The following is a 24,535-nucleotide window of genomic DNA, read 5'->3' as shown; positions in this document are numbered from 1 at the left end:
CCGCCCCGTCCCACCCACTGGCCGGAAATACCGCCTTCTCCCGCCACAACAGGAACTGACGTAAAAGCGAGACCTAGACTCGGAGAGCGCTAGAGCGCAAGCGCAAGGAAAGGGAAGAGGCGGACTCAGAGCTGAGCGCCTTCGTACAATAGGCGAGTTTGGGCCGGTGTGCGTTAGGGATGTGCCTCGCGCAGGCGCCAGACGGAAAGAACGGGTAGGAACGAGCAGGCGCTGTAGCTCCGACTGACGCCCGCTTTCCCCAGAGGCTAGCCGCAGCGATGTTTCCCGGCAGCCCCTGCTCCCTATTTGCATAGGCTTTGATCTCGTTTTACGCGGCTCTCGCTTTTCTTCCTGGGTCCAAGGCTCTTAAAGAGCCCTCGACTTGGGGCCAGGAGAGGTTGTCTTTTCAGTATGCCCCTCGTGGTTGAGCTCAGGCTCTGAAACCACACAAACCCAGCTTTGCATTTTCTTGCTGGGCAGAAGGCTGCACTGTTTTTATCTGTGCCTCAGTATCCTCATCTGCAAAATGGAGACAATCATATCTGCGTAACTGGGTATTAGACTATTTTATGTAAACAGAATAGTTTATATCAATTAGACATTCTAGGACACCAAAATATTCTTATCTGCTCATCACATATGCAATTAAATATGGGATATAACTTTTTTATGGGGAAACTTGAACCGACAAAGGCCTTAATCACCCTGCAAGAGAAGCGTTTTGCACAAAATTCTGACCCATTTATTAGCTGATGTAGCAGACACTCCCATCTCTCGTATAGGCTGAATGGAGCATGTTAGATCGTGAATTTGTGTTCTAGTATACCACACTGCTTGGCAAGTATACATTGGTTAGGGCATACTTCTCCTAGGAGGCCTGGTTGGGATTGAAGAATCCTGGGTTCACCTAAGTGTGAGAGTGTCTTGCACAAATCCTGCTCAGGGGTGAGCTTTAGATAAACCCAATGCTGGAACTAGGCCTTAACTATGGGTTTTCAGCTTGGAACTCACTGCTCTGTATTCCTAATTCATGGTGTTGCGCCATCACAGTGTCGATAACTCTGACCAATGCTTACACCACCACAACCCTAACCATTTCAGTCTTACTGTCTGGTGACAGGTTTCTCTCCTTCACTGCAGAGTCCCAAGACTGAAAAGACCAGGACAGTATCAGTCATCACTGTGTACTTGGCAAAGGGCCTGGCACAGAGTGGGCCCTTGGGGAATAATTGTTTCAAGAATTAGCCCTTCTGCTCCAATCTGGACTCAAGGTTACTGTGGCTTACCCTCTTTGCTCCTCTGCTCACAGCCCATCCCCCTACCTCTAAGTCTTCTTGGGCAACTCAAATCCCAGCCCCTCCTAGGGCACAGGATGGATTATCTCCCTGAAACCTCCAGTGCACTTGTGTCTAAACTGTTGGAGTCCTAGTAGTCAAAGGTAATGACTTTCAAACTATTTTAAGGCCTAATACAGACATATGTGTACTTACAGTATAATGAAACAAAAGTCACCAAATACTATTTACCCTTATGAATGATGCTCTCTGATATTTTTTTCCAGTGCTGTTTGAGACACTGCTGAACTGATTTTCTGGCCCACTATTGGCTCATGCCTTGCAGTTTGTGAAACCACTCGTCTAAAGGTGAACAGTTCCCTGGCTTTGGAGATGGACAGGCCCGAGTTCTAATCATGCCTTTCCTATGTCCTTGTCCAAATCACTTCACTTCTCTGGCCTGGCCAGTGTATCTCAGTGGATAGAGCACCGGCCTTCAATTCCTGATTGGGGCACATGCCCTGATTGCAGGCTTGATCCCCACTTAGGGGTGTGCAGGAGGCAAAGATTCAAAGATTCAAGATGCCGATCAAAGATTCTCTCTCATTATTGATGTTTCTATCTCTCTCTCTCTTCCTCCCTTCCTCTCTGAAATCAATAAAAAGTATATATTTTAAAAAAATAACTTCACTTCTCTGAGCCTACCTTTCCTCATTGCAAAATATCAACAGAATTTATTTAGTAGTTGTTATGGGCCAGGTTCTGTTCTTAACATAGTCCTGCTGGTGCTATTCTGTCCCTATCAGCATGATCTTGGAGGTTAGTGCAGCAGTACCCGTCCCAGGAGAAGTTAGGGATAGAGGTGGAATTTGAACCTGACAGTCTGATACAAGAACCTGTGATTTGCAGTTATATCATGCAGAACGCTGGGAAGTATTGGCCCTACTCTTGTCCCCTGCGTGCTTTGGGAAACCACTTAATTATCATTCTCAGCCTCACTCTCTCAATTTCCACATCAAGGGTGATTGAGGAGAAAATTCCCTAAAACCACAAATTGTTCTCTACCCTCTAATCTGTTCTGTGAACTTCCCTCCCATAGCTATAAATATGGGCTGCCTGGGCATTTTTCTGGGGAGAAGGGTCGGTAACTTCTCATCTGAAGTCTACTTAAAGGCCTCTTGATTCAGAAAAAAATGACTTAAGGATCCTGCCTTGAGGGATGAAGAAGGCATCTCCTCAAAGCCCCCTTATGTCCAGGGAGCAGACATTTCAACCCTTCTCACAAGAGACTGGGCTCCGAGTGGTGATTGGACAAGCTGCACGACCAGCTCTTAGGATCCCCAAGTGGGGAGGCTTCTACTCCATTCCCAGGAGGTCTGGTGGTCCGACCCTGGCAGTGGTGGAGGTGGCGATGAGGCAGGGAACCCTCCCTGACACGTGGACATACAGGAGATGAAAGCAGGAGAAATGAGAATGCCTCCTCTCTTCATCCTACACAGAGCTTTTTCGGGGGAGAAATCCCAAAGCATTGATCAAATTCTCAAAGTCTGGCACTGTTAAGAAAACGTTTTTATTTAAAAGCATTTCCTGCGTTATACAGAAATGTCGAAATATCTTTGACTCCCCAGCCAGAAGTTACTAAGCTCCACCCTAGATGCTACTGTTTTGGGAAGATCCTTTAAAGTCATTTTAAGTGTTTGGCACAAGTACAGATAAGGCTCAGGGATTCTGTAAATGTTGGTTCCAATTTTCTTTTTATGAAATATGCTTCTCTTTCAAAAATTGTAATAGAAGACACCATGCACATTCAATTTTTTAACACACAGGAGAGTCCCAGATCATTTTGGTGGTTGTGCTATGCTAATGCACTTTGGGGCAGACCTTAGAATAAAACTTTTTCTACCCTCAAGACTGAACACCTTATGGATCTGCTCAAACACATAGATGGTTTCCCATCCCAGGTGGAGTAAGAACTAAAGGCTTCACCAGGGCCTTCGGGCCCTATGTGATCTGTGCCTGCCTATTCTTCTAACTTCATCCTAAGCTACTCTTACCCTTGACCACTATGTTCTAGGCACACTAGCCTCTCCTATGCCCCTCTAAGAAGACAAGCTTATTCTCACCTCAGGGCCTTTGTACTTGCTGTTCCCTTTGCATGACTGGCTTCTTGTTTTTCAGAACTCAGTTCAAATCTCACCTCTTTGACTTTCCCTGGCCATCCCAAATCCAAAGAGCCAGGCTGTCACTATCTCTTTAGATTTTCTGAATTGCCTACCTAGCATTTAACAGCACATAATTTTTTTGTCTATTTTGTAATTGTCTTCCCCCAAACCAGAATATAAATTTTCCCAGGAGAACAAAGACCTTGTCTTGGGCACCACTGTCTTCCCAGCTCCTAGAACAATGCCCGGCACATAGTTAGGAATTGGGGATCCAGAAATATCTGTTGACTGACTGTGGTTTTTATTAGGAAGGTTAGAGTTCTGAACTGGGGTGATTTTTACTTCAGGTCTGAACTTGTCTACTCACAAAAAGTTGAACACATACTAATAATCTCGTAACCTTCACTGAAGAACTCCTACATATTAGGCACAATGCTGGGAACTATGCATGACCTTGTTAAATGTTCCTGCAGGTGGATGTCTCTGTAAAGCCTATTTTGCAGAAGTAAATTTAGGCCCAGGGAGGCCAGCTATCACACAGCCAGAATACTGCGGTGCCTAAATCCACTCACAGAGATGTCTCAGGCCAAGCCCACACTTTAACCCACAGCACTGGACTTGACCGGCCTGGGACCAGAGTGAGATACAGTAAAGTCTCATTTTATACTAAGATAAAGTATATAGATTTGAAACAGCAAAATACTTAAAACACAGTTTCCCAATTTATTAAGAAAAATTGAGATGATATGAATATCATCTCTTTTTTAGGCCACCAGGAAGGGCATCATCGTCATTTGGTTGGAGCATCGTCCTCATACCCCAAGATTGCCAGTTTGATCTCTGGCCAGGGTACATACAAGAGTCAACCAGTGAATGCACAAGTAAGTGAAACAACAAAACAATGTCCCTCACTCCCCCCACCCCTCTCTAAAATCAATTAATAAAAATAATGCCCAGCCGTCGTGGCTCAGTGGTTGAGCATCGACCTAGGAATCGGGTCACAGTTCAATTCTGGTCAGGGCTGTCAGGGCACATGCCTGGGTTGCAGGCTTGATCCCCAGGAGGCAGCTGATCAATGATTCTCTTATCATTAATGTTTCTCTCTCCCCTCTTCCTTCCTCTCCGAAATCAATAAAAATATATTTTAACAAACAAACAAATAAGATTATCTCATAGCTGCTCTACAAGGTGATTTATAAACTCTATTTGAGCTGTTGCCACAAGATGGCACCACATGCGCTCGTCATCCTGGCTGGGACTCCCACTGAGCTGTTGGTTGGAGTCAGCCGCAAGATGGGAGGCCTTCGTACTGTTATTTAAACATTCACTCTTTAAAAGTAAACTGAAACCACTCGTACAAGCAACACCACCACGCTTTGTTGGCGGTTTCTTTTGCTGTGCAGAAGCTTTAGTAGTCCCATTCATTTATTTTTGCCTTTAGTAGTCCCATTCATTTATTTTTGCCTTTATTTCCCTTGCCTTTGGGGTCAAGTTCATAAAATCTCTAAGGCCAAGGTCCATAAGTTTAGTTCCTATGTTTTCTTCCATGTAATTTATTGTTTCAGATCTTAGACGATCTTATATTCATCTTTGATCCATTTTGAATTAATTTTCGTACATGGAGACAAATTATAGTCTAGTTCCAACCTCTTACGTGTGGCTTTCCAGTTTTCCCAGAACCATTTATTGAAGAGGCTTTCTTTTCTCCATTGTATGCTTTTGGATCCTTTATCCAAAATTATCTACCCGTATACATGTGTTTTGGAGGTTTTTGTTGTTGTTCTTAATCCTCACCTGAGGATATTTTTCCATTGATTTTTTAAAAATTAAAATTTTTTTCCATTGGTATTTTTAAAGAGAGTGGGAGATAGGAGAGAGACACAAGAAAGAAAAACATTGATTGATTGCCTCCCACATGTGCCTGCCTGGGCCCGAGGAGACTGAGCCTGCAACTGAGGTACGTGTCCTAGACCAGAATCGAACCTGTGCCCTTGACCGGAATCGAACCCAGGACTCTTCACTCCGCAGGCTGACGCTCTATCCACTGAGCCAACCGTTGGTCTCTGTGTGTTTTCTGCCAATATCATGCTTTTCTATTACTGTTGCTCTGTAGTATAATTTGAAGCCAGGTGGTACCTTCGGCTTTGTTCTTTTTTCTCAGGATTGCTTTGGCTATTCTGGGTCTTTAGTGGTTTCATACAAATCTGATGATTTTTTTATTCTATTTCTTTAAAAAATGTCACTGGGATTTTGATGGCATTGAATTAAATCTGTATATTGCTTTGGGTAATATGAACCATATTAACTATGTTGATTCTTCCAACCCATAAACGCTGAAACAAAAAGGCAACCAACCAAATAGGAGAAGTATTTGCAAATAACAGCTCCAACAAGGGATTAATATCCAAAACATATAAAGAACTCATATCACTCAGTATCAATGGGCAGAGAAAAAAATTGGGCAGAGGGCCTGAACAGACACTTCTCCCAAGACATACAAATGGCCAATAGATACATGCTCAACTTCACTAGCTATTAGGGAAATGCAAGTCAAAATCACAATGAGATACCACGTCACACTGTCAGAATGGCTATCATCAATAAGGCAAGTAATAACAAGTGCTGGGGAGATCATGGAGAAAAAGGAACCTTCATTCACTGCTGATGGGAATGTAAACTGTATAACCACTATGGAAAACAGTATGAGGGCTCCTCAAAAAACTAAGAATAGTTACCATCTGACCCAGCAATCCCTCTTCTGGGTATCTGCCTGAAAATTTTGAAAACATTTATTCACAAAGATATATGCACCCTATGTTCACTGCAGCATTATTCACAGTGGCCAAGACATGGAAACAACCCTAGTGTCCTTCGATAGAAGATTGGATAAAGAAGATGTGGTACATGTATACAATGGAATACAACTCAGCCATAAGAAAGATGAAATATTGCCATTTGTAACAACATGGGTGAACTCTGGAAATATTATGCTCAGTGAAATAAGTCAGAAAAAGCTAAGACCCATATGATTTCAGTCACATGTGGGATATAAAACTGAAACTCATAGAAACAGACAGCAGCATGGGGTTACCAGAGGGAAGGGGGTAGTACAGGGTAAAGGGGGCTAAATATGTGGTGACAGAGATGATTTGACTTTGGCTGGTGAGCACACAATGCAATATACAGGTCATGTATCACAGAAATGTACACTTGAAACCTATGTAATTTTTTAAACCAAAATCACCCCAAGAAATTTAATTTAAAAATTAAAATAAAATTAACCAAAAAGAGCAACATGTGATCGCAATCAGATTCTGAGCCGGAGGGAAAAATGGCAATAAGGAACATTATTGGGACAATTAATGAAACTGGGGTTTAGATAGAAATATTTTATCCATGTTAAATTTCTTGGTTTTGATAGTTGTACTGTTTATCAAAGAGAATGTTTTTGTTCTTAGGAAATATGCACTGAAGTATTCTGAGGTAAAAGGGCAAGATACTCTCCAACCTAACTCTCAAATGGCTCAAAAACACAACATATGTATATGTACCTATGCATGTATGCATGCTTATAGAGAGGAGGGGAGAGGAGGGAATAAGGCAGATGAGCAAACGGGCAAATCTGAATAGAAAGTAGACAGAAAACACTTGTACTATTCTTGCTACTTTTCTATAAGTTCACAATTATAAATACACAAATCTACCAAACGGCGGAATGACCCGGTGCTAAATATGAGGAGCAGAAAGGCAAGTGCCAGCAGGCAGAGGGAGGGGACAGCGATGGAGGGGTGGGGGGTAAGTGGTGCGGCGTGGCGATGGGGGTGGGGCCGACCACTTGCTGGCCAGCGCCTTCCCCCCCATCAGCCTGTTGGTTGCCTAAGCCATCAGTCGGACATCCCCTGAGGGCTCCCAGACTACGAGAGGGCACAGGCCGGGCTGAAGGACCCCCTTGAGTGCATGAATTTTCGTGCACCAGGCCTATAGTATAAAAATAGTTACCCAGCCCTGGCCGGGTAGCTCAGTTGATTAGAGCTGAGGGTATGGGTTCGATCCCGGGTCAGGGCACACACAAGAAGCAAACAATGAATGCATAAATGGGTGGAGCAACAGGTTGATGTTTCTCTCTCTCTCTCAATCAATAAAATAAAATAAAAGTTTCCCAAAATGCTCTTTTTTTTGTAGCCCATGAGAATGTCATAAAAGGGTTTCTTAGGTGGTGGTGCTAATTATTGCTGGTCCTGAATATCTTCCCTGAAAATCATCAATTTCAGAGATAAAATTAGATAACACTGTACTAGGCACTGTTTGAAGTCCTTCACGTGAACTGACTCATGTAATCTTCACAATCACCCTGGGATGCAGGCGCTACTATTACTCCATCTTAGTGAAGCGGAAACTGAAGCAAAGATCACACAGCTGCAGAGGTCAAGCTCTTAATCCTAACAGATCATCAGGAAGGCCACACAATCTCCAGGACATGCTATGCTGATCACTTGGGAGCAAGCCCTGTGCTAAATATGAGGAGCAGAGAGGCAGCTTTAGGGGGTAATTTTGGAACAATGAATTAGGTTTATGTGCTCTGAACTCCGGCCTCAACCTGACATCAAGCCTATGCAAAAGTAACCAAAATAGCCCTAGCTGGTTTGGCTCAGTAGATAGAGCGTCAGCCTGCGGACTGAGGGGTCCCAGGTTCGATTCTGTTTGGGGGCACATGCCTGGGTTGCAGCTCGATCCCCGGTGGGGGGCGTGCTGCGGGCAGCCGATCGGTGATTCTCTCTCATCATTGATGTTTCTATCTCTTTCTCCCTCTCCCTTCCTCTCTGAAATCAATAAAAATATATTTAAAAACAAAAAAAAACCCACAAAAACAGTAACCAAAACAAAATAGAGAAATAAAGTGGCCACTGATTCTGATGTGACTGAACCTGCTAGATGTTAACACTGGAGGGAAAATTAGAATGTTCTTCAAACAAGTCTGATTATTCTCAATATTTACTTTTAAATACACAAATGGCATAAATACAAACTTATAAAACATAGGCACATTCCCTTTTACCCTGTAATTTGTTAACGCCTAGGTATTTACCCTATGGATACGTTCACACATGAGTAAAATGTGGTATACACGAGAGACACTGTTTGTTTTAGAAAAGAACTTGGGAACTACGTGTCCATAAAAAGGAACTGGTTTGATATATCAAGGTGCATACACACGAGGGAACACTACGCAATTACTTTAAAGGTCAGCTCTTTCCAAAAAGCACAGTAAAAGAAGTTTAACACGGCCTAACCTGTGTGGCTCAGTGGTTGAGCACTGACCTATGAACCAAGAGGTCACTGGTTTGATTCCCAGTCAGGACACATGCCTGCGTTTCTGGCTCAATTCCCAGTAGAGGGCGTGCAGAAGGCAGCCAATTGATGATGTTTCTCTCTCACTGATGTTTTTATCTCTCTTCCCCTCTCCCTTCCTCTCTCTCTCAAAATCAATTTTAAAAACATATTTAAGAGATGTTTAACATCATTAGCCATCAGGGAAATGCAAATCAAAACCAGAATGATGCAATATCATTTCACACCAATAGGATGGCAGTAATAAAAAAGACAGGTGGCAGGATGTGGAGAAATCAGAACCCTCATGCACTGCTGGTGGGAATGTAAAATGGTGCAAACACTTTGGAAAAAAGTCCGGCAGTTCCTCAAATGATTAAAAACAGAATTAACATATGACCCAACAACTAGACTTCTGGGTATATACCCAAAAGAATTGAAAATATGTCCACACAGAAGTTCACAAGAGGCATTATTCATAATAGCCCCAAAGTGGAACCAACCCAAATGTCCATCAACAAAATAAAAAACTATAATCTATCCACACAATGCAATATTATTCATCAATAAAATTAAATGAAGTACTGACATGCTACAACATGAATCTTGAAAACATGCTAAGAAAGAGGAGCCAGACACAAAAAGCCACATATTATGTGACTCAATTGATAGGAAACATCTAGAAAAGACAAATCTATAGAGACAGCAGATTCATGGTTGCCAAGGGCTTGAAGTGGGGGCAGAGTGTGGGGAGACTTGGGGAATGATGGTTAAGGGATGTGGAGTTTCTTTTTGGGGGTAATAAACATGCTCTAAAAGTAGTGGTGAATGCACAGGTCTGTGAATTGTGTGCTTTAAGTGGGTGAATTGTCTGGTATGTGAACTATATCTCCAGAAAGTGGGCTTTTTGTTTGTTTTTATGTGTTTTTTTTGTTTATCCTCACCTGAGAATATTTTTCCATTGATTTTGAGAGAGTGGGAGGGGAGACCGGGAGAAACATCAATGTGAGAGACGCATCAATCGGTTGCATCCCACATGAACCCAGCCAGGGCCCAGGATCAATCCTGCAACTGAGGTACGTGCCCTTGACTGGAATCCCCTCAGGCTCAGGCCAATGCTCTAACCACTGAGTACCCGGCCAGGGCTTAATAAAGTGGTGTGTATGGTTTTGTTTTTTTAAAAACTCTTTATGCCCTAATCGGTTTGGCTCAGTTCTAATTGACTAATGAAATAAAGAGACTCTCTTTGCCATGGAACCTCTATGATTTTTCTGTACACATTGTCTGGCACAATAAAATAACTTCTAGATAGCCCTGGCTGGTTTAACTCCGTGGGTAGAGCATCAGCCTGTGGACTGAAGGGACCGGGGTTTGATCCGGTCAAGGGCACATGCCCAGTTTGCAGGCTTGATCCCCAGTAGGGAGTGGGCAGGAGGCAGCCAGCCAATGATTCTCTCTCATCAATGTTTCTATCTCTCTCTCCCTCTCCCTTCCTCTCTGAAATCAATAAAAATATATTAAAATTTTAAAAAGCTCTTTATGTGCTTAATACCAACTGACATTCCTTCAGCAGTGTACACACTCCCATTACTCCACATCTTCCCCAACACTGAGACTTGGGATATCTTGCCAGTCTACTGGGCACAGAACAGTTTTATTGTATCTATCCTTTTGTACCTTTGAATTTTGTTTGCATAAATTAATTTTTAAAAGCATTTAAATGTATGCTAATAAATTACTGCTTTTCTGTTTTGTTTGTTTGTTTTTGCTTTTCTGTTTTAAACATACTTTCTATACTGGGTTTCTATATTAAATCTCATCCCTAGATCTTGGTTCCTAACACCATCTAATATAATAATAGAGGAATATGCAAATTAGCCAGGGCGCCGTACCGTCACGACAGACCTACAAGCGGCAGAGAGCTACACGAGGGCAGGCAGCGAGCTACGTGCAGGGCTACTAGTTCTACAATAAAAGGCACGAAGGCTCCTTGTAGAAATGGCTCACTCTAGGACCAGGCCAGGAAATATACAAGATGAACCTGGAGTATCTATAGTGCCAGAAAGTAAGGAAGTGCCAACAAACAACCTCACCCCCCAAAATAAATACCCACTACACAATGATGGAGGTATGTCAAAGGGACACAGGAGCTAACTGAAAGAACTCCCAGTGGCCAAAGCTGAAATAATGTAAACAATGAAATAAATAACGTAGCACTGGATTACAACCCAAAGTCTAAAATAAACATCCATAAGTCCATACTGATGAGAAAAAAAAAAGACTGAATAAGAAGAAGAGACGAGTCTCCCTGGCAGAAGAATTCCAAATAACCCATGTGGGTCTTTCCTTAAAGGAGGTAGAGCATGAGCCCCCCAACTCCTCCGTGTGGGCTGTGCGGACTGACTTCCTTTCACAGAGTCCACATGGAAGGAGAGAAAGAACAACTTTAGAGTGTACAATACAACAAAGAAATGGTCGGTAATCAAGCCAGGTGATCAGGGTTAATGGAAACAGTGATAAATCATGTTGACAGTATGCACCCTAGACATGAGGTGACAAAATGGCACTTTACCTCTGAGCTCTTCCTCTGAACAACATGTAACCTCACTATAATCAGGAGAAAAAAATCCCGATTAATATACCTGGCCAGTATTCTTCAAAATGCCAAGGTCATAAAAAATAATAATAATAAAGCAAGAAAAGATTTAAAAACAAAAAAACTAAATGTCAAGATTATAAAAAACAAGTCTGAGAAACTTCCACCACCAGGAGGAGACTGAAACATAACAACACCTTGTTTGTCAACATAAATGTAACACGGTTTCCCAGAACAGAAAAAGACGTTAAAACGAAGGAAATCTGAATAACCATGGATTCCAGTTACTATTAAGGTATCCATATTGGTTCATTAATTATAACAAATACATCATACTCATGTAAGATATTACTAATAGGGGAAACTGGGTATGGGGTACATGGGAACTTTGTACTAAGTGTACTCTATTTTTCTGTAATTCTACTAAAACTGTTCTAAAAAATCAAGTCTGTTCCTGTTTGATGAAGTTTGCAAAGCCTGGTTTGGAGTTCACAAATTAGATCAAGTTTCGGGTAGGTAATGGTCAGGCCTTCAAAGTCAGGTCTATCGGAACAGAGCTCACCAAACTAAGTCAGCTCAGATCCCAAAGGTCACTGTGACCCAACTCCTTGCACATCTCACCAAACCAGGCTCAGACACTGGAGGAAGGGTGTTGGATCTGGCCAGGACCTTGCAGCTGCCGCAGCACTGCAGGTTCCCATCTTGCTTCGCATCTACTGGCGGGAGCTGCCAGAAGAGGTAATGTGTCCAGAGGTAACCTCATCCAAAGACAATCCTCCTGCGCTGGCTCAGACCTGGCTTTGTGATTGAGCCAGAGCCATGGGCTAGCTGCCCCTCCACTTCCATGTCTGTTTACAGCATGAGAATATGAAGTCCCTGCTTTCATGGTGATCCCCTGGCCCTGAGGAGTCAACAAGCCCATCAACTTAGCAAAGCATTTTAGTACTTCCTGGAGAAGTCAATGTTGGCTCTTAGCATCTCCTGCCCCGCTTCCTCCAGCACTCTCCAATTAAATGAGTACAACGGCTCTTAATTCCTCTGGGGAGCTGGGTGATGAATGTATAAATAAATCACTTGAAGAATGCCAACAGTCTTGGGGAGAGCCTGGTTCAGATATGCTATTGACCCAATAGAGTATTTGCATTGAATTGCTACCATTAGAACTCTGCAAGTTCACCACTGAATGGACTCCACACGAGAACAAGTTATTCCCTGCAGCATTTCACGTAACAGCAAGAGACTGGACGCAACTTTAATTCCCTTCCAGAAAGAACTGGTTAAGTAGAGTAGGCCATTAAGATGTGAGCGCTTAGCCCGGCTGGTGTGGCTCAGCGCTTGAACATTGACCTATGAACCAGGAGGTCATGGTTCAATTCCCAGTCAGAGCACATGCCTGGGTTGCAGGCTTGATCCCCGGTTGCGGGTATGCAGGAGGCAGCCAATCAATGATTCTCTCTCATTATTGATGTTTCTATTTCTCCCTCTCTGAAATCAATAAAAATATATATATTTTTAAAAAGATGTGTGTACATGATCCTCTGTGTGCGCGCGCGCGTGTGTGTGTGTTGACACGCACATACAAGCATCTCTGAATGGAAGAATTACCAATACATTGGTGACAGTGGTGGCCTCTGAGGGAGGACTTGAGGGCCAGAAGACTCAAGAAGAAACTTTTCACTGTAAAGCCTTTTGTACCTTTTGCATTTTGAACCATGTGTATTATTTATACTCAAAAATATTTAAGAGAACCAGAGGAAAAAATGATGCATCCCTGTGGGTCACGGCTGTTGGGCTGGGTTGGGAGTAATCACCAAATGAAATGAGTGGGACACTGGGGCTCTAGAGAGGCTGGCAGCAGAGGAGGCACCAGCTTGGGTGCCTCTGGCCAAGGGTGGCAGGATGGGATGTGACTCTCAGGGCCCATGGCATACCAGAGCTGCAAATGCTTGAGGGCTAGTTGATCAGGCAGGGAACATAGATAACTCTAGAAAGTCCAAAACCATTCTCCTAGGACCACCCTTACCCTATTTAAATCTGTGCTTGAGGCAGCACGGGGTAGGGGATATGGGCCAGGATCCCGGTCAGCTCCCTGACGTCTAGCCCAGGCCTGTCACTCTGGCTGGGCGAGGCCTTCCATAGTCTAAGTAGGCCTTCCACTGTGCAGAGCACTGACATGACTTACCCACGCAGGCAAACTTGTCATGGTCAATGAGCTATACATTTGTTTACATCATTGTAGTTCCTATTACACATCAAGAAATTACCCTGTGCTCTTAAATTTAGTAACTGAAACACTTCCAATTAACCTTGGCAGTTGCTAAAATTATCCATGAAGTGGGGTGGGGGCAGGGAGGATGAAAAGCAGCAAGGCAAGTGCGTGCGCGCGCATGTGCGCACGTGCGCACGTGTGTGTGTGTGTGTGTGTGTGTGTGTGTGTGTGTGTGAGCTCTTCCTTATGGCTCGGGCATGAGAGGGAGAACCCTGGCATCACCACTACTTGCTGTCCTTCTGAGGTCCAACCTCAGCCCCATGAGGGCCAAGCCTGGGCCCTCACCGGGAGAGGGGTCTATGGCTGCTCTCTCTACCACTGTCCCTCATACTGATCCAGCCCTTCACACCCAGGCCCAGTGCTTGGGACACTGCCTGACACACAGTAGCCTCCCAGTATGACATTACCCCCCAAAAAACTAAAAATAAATGGATGATTGGTTTGGGCAAACAAAAATAGATCTGGAGATGGATGGTGGTGGTGGTGGTGGTGGTTACACAACAATGTGAATGTACTTAACACCATTGAACAGTATATTTAAAAATGGGCCGTGGCCAGTTTCTCAGTGGTTAGAGCATGGGCCTGTGGACGGAAGGGTCGCAGGATTGATTCCCAGTCATGAGCATGTATCTCAGCTGCAGGTCCCGCGCCCCGGTAGGGGTGCTCGAGCGAGGCAACCAATCCATTTGTCTCTCTCACCTCAACGTTTCTCTTTCTCTCTTGCCCTCCTCCTTCCTTCCCACTCTCTCTAGTATAATCAATTCGGGAAAATACCCTTGGGTGAGGATTTTATATATTTTTTTAAAAGGTTAAAATGATAATTTTTAAAAATATACTTATTGATTTCAGGGAGGAAGGGAGAGGGAGAAAGAGGTATAAACATAATGATGAGAGAGACTCATTGATCAGCTGCCTCCCACACGTCTGACACGGAGGATCAAGCCCGAAATCTGGGCATGTGCTCTGACCGGGAATCAAACCGTGACCTCCTGGTTCATAGATCAACATTCAACCACTGAGCCATGGTGGCTGGGCTAAAATGGTAAATTTTATGTCATGTATATTTTACCACAATAAAAAAAAAATGGATAAGGTCTAATCTCATCTTCACCTGCTCTACGTTCTCTTCCAAACTCCCCACCACTCCTTGGTGATCCCCCGTTCTCTAATTGGAAATAGGGCCCCCATGCTCCTTCTGGGTCCTCCCCTCTCGTGCTCCTTGTCAGCTGGTGTCACCAAGCCCTTGGCTTTGAACACAATGGTACCCTCAGAATTCCCTGAAGCTGCTGACCTCTAGCCCAGGTGGCCCCGAACCCCAGCAGCCTGCTCACCTGGCAGGTTGAAAGCCGAAAAGCTGAGTGCCCTCCCACCCAACCCGCTCCTCCTTCCCCGGCCTCCCGGCCTCACAGAATACCTTCCTCTAGATCAGTGGTTCTCAACCTTCCTCATGCCACGACCCTTTAATACAGTTCCTCATGGTGTGGTGACCCCAACCACAAAATTATTTTCGTTGCTACTTCATAATTGTAATTTTGCTACTGTGATGAATCGTAATGTAAATATCTGATATGCAGGATGTACTTTCATTGTTACAAATTGAACATAATTAAAGCATAGTGATTAATCACAAAAACAATATGTAATTATATATGTTTTCCTATGGTCTTAGGCGACCCCTGTGAAAGGGCTGTTCGACCCCCAAAGGGGTCGTGACCCACAGGTTGAGAACCGCTGCTCTAGATGCTCAAGTCTCCCACCCAGGCGTGATCCATGCTTCCCACCCTCCCCTAACCCCAACGCCCAGTCTCTCAGTGCACCTGCAGCATCCTGCTGTTCCTCTGAAGCACACCGAGCCCAGCCACTTCTGTCTTCCCACTACCAACCTTCCTTTCTCGACAGGCTATGGCCTCCCTGCTCCACCCTTACCCTTCCAGCAATTTATCCTCCTCCCAGGGCCACAGCCAGCTTCACAGAAGGCAACTCAGATCATCACTGCCTGCCTCCAACCCTCCCAGACTCCTCAGTGCTCCGGGGGCGGTGATGCCCAAATTCCTCCCCCAGAGTCATAGAGCCTCAGGTATCTGCTTTTGTCCACCCCGCTCACACCTGTGCTGAAGGGCAGGTCCCTCACTCTCTGCTGGCCACACAGGCCTCTCTGAGTTCCTTGTCCAAGTCAGGCCTTTGCCCAGCTGTTTCTTCTGCCTGAACACTCCTCCTGAACTTTATGTAGCTGCTTTCTCTCATTCCCAGCTCAGGCTGTCACCTCCCCCAAAAGGTCTTCTTACCCCTAACATCTAAAGAGGCCCTGGTCTGCCCTAGCTGGTTTAAGAGCATCGGCCTGTGGACTGAAGGGTCCCAGGTTTGATTCTGGTCAAGGGCACATGCCCAGGTGGCAGGCATGATCCCCAGTAGGGGGCATGCAGGAGGCAGCCGATCAATGATTCTCTCTCATCATTGATGTTTCTCTCTCTATATCCCGCTCCCTTCCTCTCTGAAATCAATAGAAATATATTTTTAAAAATAAATTAGTAAAGAGGCCCTGGTTACTTTCACTCATCCCTCAATCCCCTGTGGTCACGTCACCGCCCAACTCCCTGGCTGGAGCAGTTAGCAACGTGGGCAGGGGCTTGTCTATCTTGCTCATGGAGAGGTCCCAGCTCCCAGAACAGGCCTGGCACAGAGGAGGGGCTGTGCAGCAGCAAACAAGTGGAAATCAAACCCATGTGAACCCCTCACCTTCAAATGGACCCTGCAATTTGGAAAGCCACCAACAGAGAGAGACAGAAACAGGTGAAATCTAGGGAGGGGGAGGGCAGAGTGACAGAACCGAGGCAGCTTTCTGTTGAGGGAGGAGGAGGCCCAACTGAACGCTGACCACGGCCAGTACTCCCATGGACTTGGGGCCTGCAGCAGAGACATGGCCCACATGTGTGCAGGGAGCCTGACATTCAGAGAGAGAGCCCAACCCTTCATTCGACCCCTCCATCACATTATGCTTTGTGTGAAAAACCATCCTGCGACTCACCTTGAAGGAGGGGAGGAAAACATTTGAAAGTCAAAAATATATTAAAACAGCTATTTTCTTCTCTCTCGGCACTGGCCTCCCTTCCCAGTGCCCCTTGCCCACACCCGCCACTGCCTTTCAGAGAAAAGATGCCTGGGGCAGGAAGACGGAGGTGCCCCAGCTGCAGCCCAGGGTCTGGGGAGGTCCCTCCAGCCTGGGAGTGAGGCTGCTAACAGTCTCAACAGGCTCGACGCCACTGTCGACGAGGGGGCCGCTGGGAGGCCGGAGGTGCAGGAGGGTCAGGCAGGATGCAGCGGACAGTCGGGCCTTACCACAGGGACAGAAAACAGAAGATAAATGAATAGGGTGAAGACAGGGAGAGAAAACGAAGTTAAAGTTGGGGGGTAGGGACAGAGGAGTGATGGGAGGGAAGTCAGGAAGCGGCAGGGTGGAGGGATAAGGGAGACTGTCCGGGCAACACCTGCTCTGGGGGACCAAGAGGCCGAGAAGCTGGGGTCTGAGGCAGCAGATGCCGCTGAGAGGGAGGGAGGGGGATATAGGAGAGATAAAGGGCACTTGGCACTCAGGAGAGGTAGAAAGAGGGCCCTGCCAAGGCCACAGTCAGAGAGGACAGAACAGAGGACATGAGAGAAGGGAAAGTCCCAGAGCGGCAAGGCCAGGCCACAACGACCATCTCGGACTCAGTAAACGGGATGCAGCCCCACAGAGCTCGGGCCGGCCTGAATGCCTGAAGGAGACCGCAGTGCCACCCCAGGGTGGGCCCTGGCTGAAGACTGATGGAGTCAAGAGCCTGGAGAGGGGCCTGTGCCCCACCTGTGGGCTAGAAGGTCCTGCGGCCCAGTCTTTTGAACACGCTCACAGTGCCTGCATGGTCCATCTGGGCACCCAGGCCCTCGCTGGAGCCGCTCCCCCGGGGCCCCAGAGTCCTCTTAATGGTGACCTTGACCTCGGCTGATGACTTACTCTTGGTGCTCGTGACCTGGCTGTCCTGGGCCTCAGGCACAGGGGCAGCCTTGCCCAGTCTCTGGATGATGCTGACTTTGGACAGGGACCCCGGGCGGGAGGGAAGGGCCAGGCGCCGCAATGTAGGGGTGTTGGCCGTCATCGCTGAGCTTGTGGCCTTGGCTTTGACAGTCGGCACCGGCTGGGGACTGGCCTTGGTTGGGCCCGTGCCTAGCTTCTTCAGGACCCCGGCATATTGTAGAACAGAGCTGCTGCTGTCGTTGTCGCTGTCCCAAGCCAGATCCTCGTCCATCTCTGGGGTAGCCCCCAGTCGGCTGAAGACTCCCGTGGGCTGTGGAGGTCAGAGACAGAACAAGTGAGTCATTTAGTCATTCAAATGCATTCATGGACAGCTGCCTCATGTGCCTACTGGCCTCCTGGAGAGCGAAGTTGAGAGAAACACCCATTGGTAACACATAGATGCTGGCAAGAGCCATGACAGGGAAGTCAGGGAGCTGGGGGAGCCCAGAGGGGCTCCTGACCTTGGGTGGAGTTCAGGAAAGGCTCCCTGGAGAAGGGACATCTGAGATGGGGTCTGAGAGTTGACCAGAAGTGGGTCTTTAAGGAGGAGCAGAGAAAGCACATGCCACAAAGAGGTGTGCCCTCAGCTAAGGTTTACAGATGAACAGGAGAGAAAAGACAAATTTGGTCATGACTTGACAGATATTTTCTGAGTCCTGTCTCTGTACCTGGCCCTGTGCTGGGTGGTGCTGGGGACACAGGGGTGCCCTAGCCCTGTCCTCAGGGGGCTCACAGTCCAGAGGGAAAGACAGACCTGGCACTGGAAATGACACAAGTAATTCTCTATATTGGAGGAAGGGAGGGTGCTGGAGAGCAGGAGACAGGGAAGCCTCGCCTCTTCTCCGAGTTCAGGGAAGCTTTTGGAAGCACCAACATTTAAGCCAGACCCTCAAGGCTGAATCAGCAGCAGAAGGAGTGGGCTAAGTCCCCAAGGCCAGAGTAGGAATCACTGGAGCACTCGCTTGGGCCAAGCTCTTTTTTTTTTTTTAAAGATATATTTATTGATTTTTTACAGAGAGAAAGGGAGAGGGGTAGGGAGTTAGAAACACTGATCAGCTGCCTCCTGCACACCCCCTACTGGGGATGTGCCCACAACCAAGGTACATGCCCTTGACCGGAATTGAACCTGGGACCCTTCAGTCCGCAGGCCAACGCTCTATCCACTGAGCCAAACCAGTTAGGGCGTTGGGCCAAGCTCTTGACGTGGCTCCGTCTTTGAGCCACATGATCCTGAGTGCCATTATCATGCTCAGGCCAGAGCGGGTGAGGCCTGGGGGGTGAGGGGCTGAGGCAGGAAATGCAGCTGGTGACACTGAAGGGTGCTTACCACGCCCCAGACCCCACAGCACCATGCAGGTACCTCTCACTTAATCCGCAGGCTCACCCATGCGGTGGGTACTATACAGGAAACCACGGTAGGAAGGGCATACGTGACATGGCCAAGGCCACGCAGCCAGGCGGGGGCAGATTCACACTGTGCAGCGGGCCCAGGCTGGGTGCTCCCACGCACGCACCACGCCTGGGGTCTGCAGGCTGCAGGGCCAAGGGGAGGAGTGGGCTTCACCCTGAGCCGGTGAAAAGCCTGTGAAGGCTTACAGGGGGCGGCAGGCGGCCTGTCCTGTGCAGCACACACTGCTGCTGTGGCTGAAGGGCTGGTGGGGTTCTCAGTAGCTGCACAGCGACCAGTTAGGCGGCCACTGCCCTATCCAGACAGGGAGAGGTGGCAGAGCAGGCAAGACAGATGGCGCCATCCGTCTGGTCACTGCCTAGAATGAGGACAGTGGGGTGTCCCCGAGACAGGGCCCAGGAGAGGGGTTGCTGTGGGGGATGATGCTGAGGGCGGTTTGGGACAGGGCAGCACCCAGGAGTCAGCCAGACCCCGGGCTGGACATTTTTTTCCCGTCTTCTGCCCTGAGATGGGCCCAGGGTATGCCAGGGCTGAGATGTGGGAATTGTCAGGAACAACACCCAGGGAGGACAAGAATTTGAGAGCACCGGGTGGCTCCCCAGTCTCCAACTCACTTTATTGCCTGTCGTGGTGTCTGCCTTGGTCTCGGCACCGAGGCGGTCAAACACGGACGTCCTGTGGAGACCTGGAGGGAAGCAAGGCCATCACTGAGCACCTGGTGAGCGGCCCCGTGGCCCAGACCTGGGTGAGCATGTGCAGACAAGGGAGTCTGGACCCCAACATGGCAGCCCAGGCCCCACGCAGCGCTGGTACAATAGGCACAGACTGGGCCCAGTTCGGCTTTGTCTACACTTGTTGGTTAACACTGACCTTAACCCTCCGGCTCCTGGCTGGTGTTAACCGGGGAAAGGATGAACTAAAACTGACATATGTTCCTTGGACCTAGTGCCAGTTCCTCAGGTGTGTGTGCGGGAAGAGTTCTTGATCACTACTTGGCCCTCTCACTCTTTTGGGGGTCATAGGCCTCTGAGAAAATCTGATGAATTGGTAACACGTTCTCTCTCTCTAAATAACAACCTAAATAGCCACCAACAGAAAGCTTGATATGATGTATAAATACTGTGGAAATATTAAACCACCATCAGCAAGAATGAGCATAGCCGTCCCTCGGTATCTGAGGGGGACTGGTTCCAGTGCCCCATGAATACCAACATCCGCGAAGCTCAAGTCCCTCATATAAAATGACACAGTATCTGCACATCATCTCTATTTCCATGGTGTCAAAGCAGGGGACACCTACTTATCACTACGTCATTCACATGAATCAAGGGTAGCACTCAGCACATGGCAAATTCAAGTTTTGCTTTCTGGAAATATCTGGGCTCTTTTTCTTCCCCCTTGAATATTTTCTTTTTCTTTTTTCCCTTTTTTTGTTAATCCTCACCAGAGGGTATTTTTTCCCATTGATTTTTAGAAAGACTGGGAGGAAGGGAGAGGTAATGGGGAGGGAGAGAGAGAGAGAAACATTGATGTGAGAGAGACACATCGATCGGTTACCTCCCACATGCACCCTGATTGGGGTGGGGATCAAACCTGCAACCCAGGTACATGCCCTTGACAGGAATCAAACCCGCAACCCTTCGATGCACTGGCCGATGCTTTAATCACCGCAGACACCAGCCAGGGCTTCCCTGAATATTTTTAATCTGCAGATAGTTGAGTGCACAGATACAAAATTCAAGGATACAGAGGATGGACTGTAAATGTACATACACTAAAGTGAAAAGATCTCAATAAAAGAGTAATAGAACAATACCTACAGGGTGACGCTATACATTTAGAAGGAAAAAAACACCCATATCTGTGTGGACATGTATACAGATGCAAGTAAGTTCATGGATGTTAGTCTGGAAGTTAGCAACAGGCGGGGAGATGGGAGAGAGGGGGAGAGTCTGTTCCTACTGTATATGCTTCTGCATCATCTGCATGTTTTCCCAGTAGAACAGACTGTATTCTGAGTCCACAGAGCACCATCTCCATTCGACCAAATACAAGCCGCAGCGCTGGACTGAATCTCAACCAGACCCCTCGGGCTCATAATGACAGTTCCCACTTCTTGGGGCACCTGCCCTCAGCCAGGCACAGCACAGCTTTAGAGGCAGCCATCACCAAATCCATGCCCCTGAACCCTCCCCACACTCACCCGGTGAAGGGTGCCAGGCTGAAGGACTAAGCAGACCTGCAACACTAACCTCAGGACACAGGGCAGAGTGGTGACCTCCCCCTCCTCTATGGCTACCGTCACTGCTCCCTTGGTCCAAGGTCCCCTGGGTCCCTTTAGAGCCTGCTTCTCCGCCAGTGCCAGTGGGATGAGGCCAAAGGGAAGCACAGGCTATGCCAGCGCACACCCCGGCCACGCCAGTACCTTTCGCCGCCTGCTGCTGCTCGAGGATCTTGCGGGTCCGGGGGGTGGTGCCTTTGGGCATGTTGATGATGTATTTCCCCTCCATCTCAGCAGTGACCCTGCGTCGCTTGGTGGGAACGGTCAGGCTCTCCTCCTCCCGGCGGGCCAGGGCAGCTGGGGAAGAGGGTGTGGCTGAGCGACTTCTGGGATAGAATGTTCTCCCGGGTTAGGGACTAGATGCCCTGCATCGGGCACATATGTGCCCTTTATCTCCATGCATCCGCATGACTGGAACCCCTTATTTTCCCAACTACCCCTATCACCACTGACTCTGAACCACCGAGAAACTCAGAGGACTGAGGCAGACAGGGCAGAAGGCACTCGGAAACCCAGGTTGCAGTGGGCCTCCCATTCTCTGTGGCTCTGTACCCCCCAAACAGGCTCGCCTCCCAGCCCAGACTCCCCTCAGACCTGGGTTGGGAGGGGAGGTTACAGAGCCCCACCAGGTAGTGGTTTCACAGGTGTGCTCACCTTCCAAAAATCAATCAAGTCGTAAACTTACAATCTGTATATAACTAAATTTTAACTCCATTTTTACAAAAAAGAATCCCCTCAAAGGTGTCGAGGGGGAAGAGCGCCAGTCCTCCCAGGCTATCTTTTCAACACTTTAGAAAGTCATTTTAACTTTCTTTCTCATGGCATGCAAATCACAAGGCCAGAAGGGGGCTGGGGCACTTCCAAACGCCCCAGCAAAAGGGAGCGTGCTGGGTGCAAAAGAGGTGGACAGGGCATGATGGGCTGGGGGGCAGATTACAAAGCCCCCTCCCTGGGCCTCAGGTTCCACTTGTGCCAACATCACTGTTGTGGGATGGGTCCAACAAAGGGGGAAAGCCCTCAGGCCAGAGTCCCAATCCCAGCTTTCAAGCTGAGACCTAGAAGAGCAGAGGCCAGCCGCAGACGTCTGCAGAGGAAGCATGCTCCAGAAGGAGGGAACACGGGACAGAGGCCCCACAGGGGGAAGGAGCCTGGAGGGGGCCGGAGGCAGGAGGCAGCGAGCAAGGGGAAGAGACACAAGAGAGGAATCCACATTAGGACTGAATTTTATTGCTGGAATAATGGGAAGCCCTGGAGAGTTCTAGACAAAGGTGCGAAAAGGTCTGGCTGAGGGTTCTGAAAGATCCTCTGGCTGCTGCGAGGAAACAGTAGCTTCTTTACCTTTGACCCCAGGCATCAAGCACAGGGCGGGGCACAGAGCAGGGCTCAGTGAGCCACCTGTAGTCAACAGAACTGCTGTGTGCACTTAAACTTTGGTAAGAGGGTAGACCTCATGTTAAGTGTTCTTACCACAATAAAATAAAATTTAAAAGACTGAACCACAGTGCACCTGTGCTTACATACATCATCTCAAGTGCTTCTGACCGTCTCTGGGTAGGGTACCCCCGGCCCCATTCTACAGACGGGAGAGCAAGGCCCGCAGAGGTGCAGTGACTTGATCAATTACAAACCCATTGAACCTGGTGGCCTTCAGGCACTCACAGGCACATTCACCTCCTGCTCCTCCCACCACCTGCCCCAGTCCCCTCACCAGCGGCCTTGGCACTCTTGGCTGCCATCTTATTGGACACGGTGACGGAGATCTTAGAGGTGCTGGTATCTGGCCGTCTGGGGGGAGTTCCAGGTGGGGAGTCTCGGTTCAAGCTGTTGGCAATCATGCGGGAGGCGGCTGCAGGGAGGAAAGGGGAGAGTCCAGTTCAGTGGCCCTGGGAGGGAGGCCGGCTGGAGGCCAGCCTTGGGACTGAAAGGGGAAGGAGCAGCCAGGGTTCCTCTGTGCTGTGCTGTCCTCCTGTGGGGATGTCTGGGGACTGGGTGGGCCAGGCTTTCCAGGAACTAGCCTACCCCTCCCTGCCCTGCGGATCTTTCCTGAGACCCAAGACCAGACTGGTCCCTACCATACGTCACCCATCAGTTAGTTACGCAGCCCCGCACGGACCTCGACCCTCCCCTCCACGCTCCACTTCAACCAAGCTGTCCCCTTGGCCCGGCACGCAGCTCCCGGAGTGCCAACAGGTCTGCTCTGCCTCCTCACACAGGTCTCCTCTCAGATGGTCCCTTAGCGAGCTTTCCGGACCACCATCAACCTGTACTCCCTTCCCCTACACCACACTTTCTCTTTCTTCATAGCCTTTATCACTGCTCGACATTAACTTACATTGTTTACTGGTGGATTCTCCCAGAGCATGCAAGCTCCCTGCAGAGACACTGCCGGTTCACTGCTGTATCCCCAGTGCCCACAACATTTCTGGCACTTCACAGCCCTCGATAAGCATCTACTGAAAAAATGAACACTACCACCAACCCTCCAACAGCTGTGCTAGACAGACCCTACTGATAACCAACTTTACAGACAAGGGAATGGGATTCAGAGTGGGAATCACTCAGCCAGGCCTGGGAATGTGGGTCTGGCTCCAGCTGGTCTGGGGCAAGAAAAGAGGTGACCTCCCTTTGGGCGTGGGGGACAGTCTCTGATGGACCCTGTTTTCTGTAGAACAAGAGAGGGATGTCCTAGGGCAGTGATGGCGAACCTATGACACATGTGTCAGAGGTGACACGCGAACTCATTTTTTTTGGTTGACTTTTCTTTGTTAAATGGCATTTAAATACCGTATTTGCCGGCGTATAAGACGACTGGGCGTATAAGACGACCCCCTAACATTTCCACTCAAAATACAGAGTTTGTTATATACTCGCCGTATAAGACTACCCCCTCCTTCCGCACACCTTCCACACACCAAATAAAAGGTAAAACAATATCAGATTTGATTTTAACATTTTAATTTATATTCAAATGCTTATGACATGCAGGAAAACTGTCATAAGGCTGTATGTAATCAAACATATACATAAAACAGTGCAAGTTTATTACCGGTAAACATACCGGTAATTCACTAAAGAAAACACACTCTATAGACTGGTACCGTAGATGCTTCTCAGGAACACAGGCAAGCAGCCCACAACCTAGAGGGACTGTCAATGATAGAAGAAAGAT

The 24,535-nt window shown here is 47.8% G+C and overlaps 1 protein-coding gene across 3 annotated transcripts in view; it reads right to left on the bottom strand.

Annotated features, from left to right (window-relative positions):
* LOC102772779 (chromosome unknown open reading frame, human C19orf47) overlaps positions 1–24,535 on the bottom strand; it is a 54,684-nt gene that overhangs the window by 22,648 nt on the left and 7,501 nt on the right. Inside the window, exons 5-9 of one of the 3 annotated variants that reach the window (XM_015563849.1) lie at positions 23,075–23,212; positions 21,511–21,663; positions 19,700–19,770; positions 17,618–17,948; positions 16,677–16,960 (exon numbers count right to left, since the gene is read on the bottom strand). In XM_015563849.1, the coding sequence (XP_015419335.1) occupies positions 16,872–16,960; positions 17,618–17,948; positions 19,700–19,770; positions 21,511–21,663; positions 23,075–23,212 (782 nt within the window). In that variant the 3' untranslated portion in view covers positions 16,677–16,871. Of the gene's footprint in view, positions 1–16,676; positions 17,949–19,699; positions 19,771–21,510; positions 21,664–23,074; positions 23,213–24,535 lie in introns of those variants that run through there. The other 2 variants (XM_015563850.1, XM_006763665.2) reach the window with 2 other exon arrangements.

This window comes from Myotis davidii, unplaced genomic scaffold, assembly GCF_000327345.1.
Source record: "Myotis davidii unplaced genomic scaffold, ASM32734v1 scaffold178, whole genome shotgun sequence".
Taxonomy (NCBI): domain Eukaryota; kingdom Metazoa; phylum Chordata; class Mammalia; order Chiroptera; family Vespertilionidae; genus Myotis; species Myotis davidii.
This window is presented reverse-complemented; position numbering and strand designations above follow the sequence as displayed.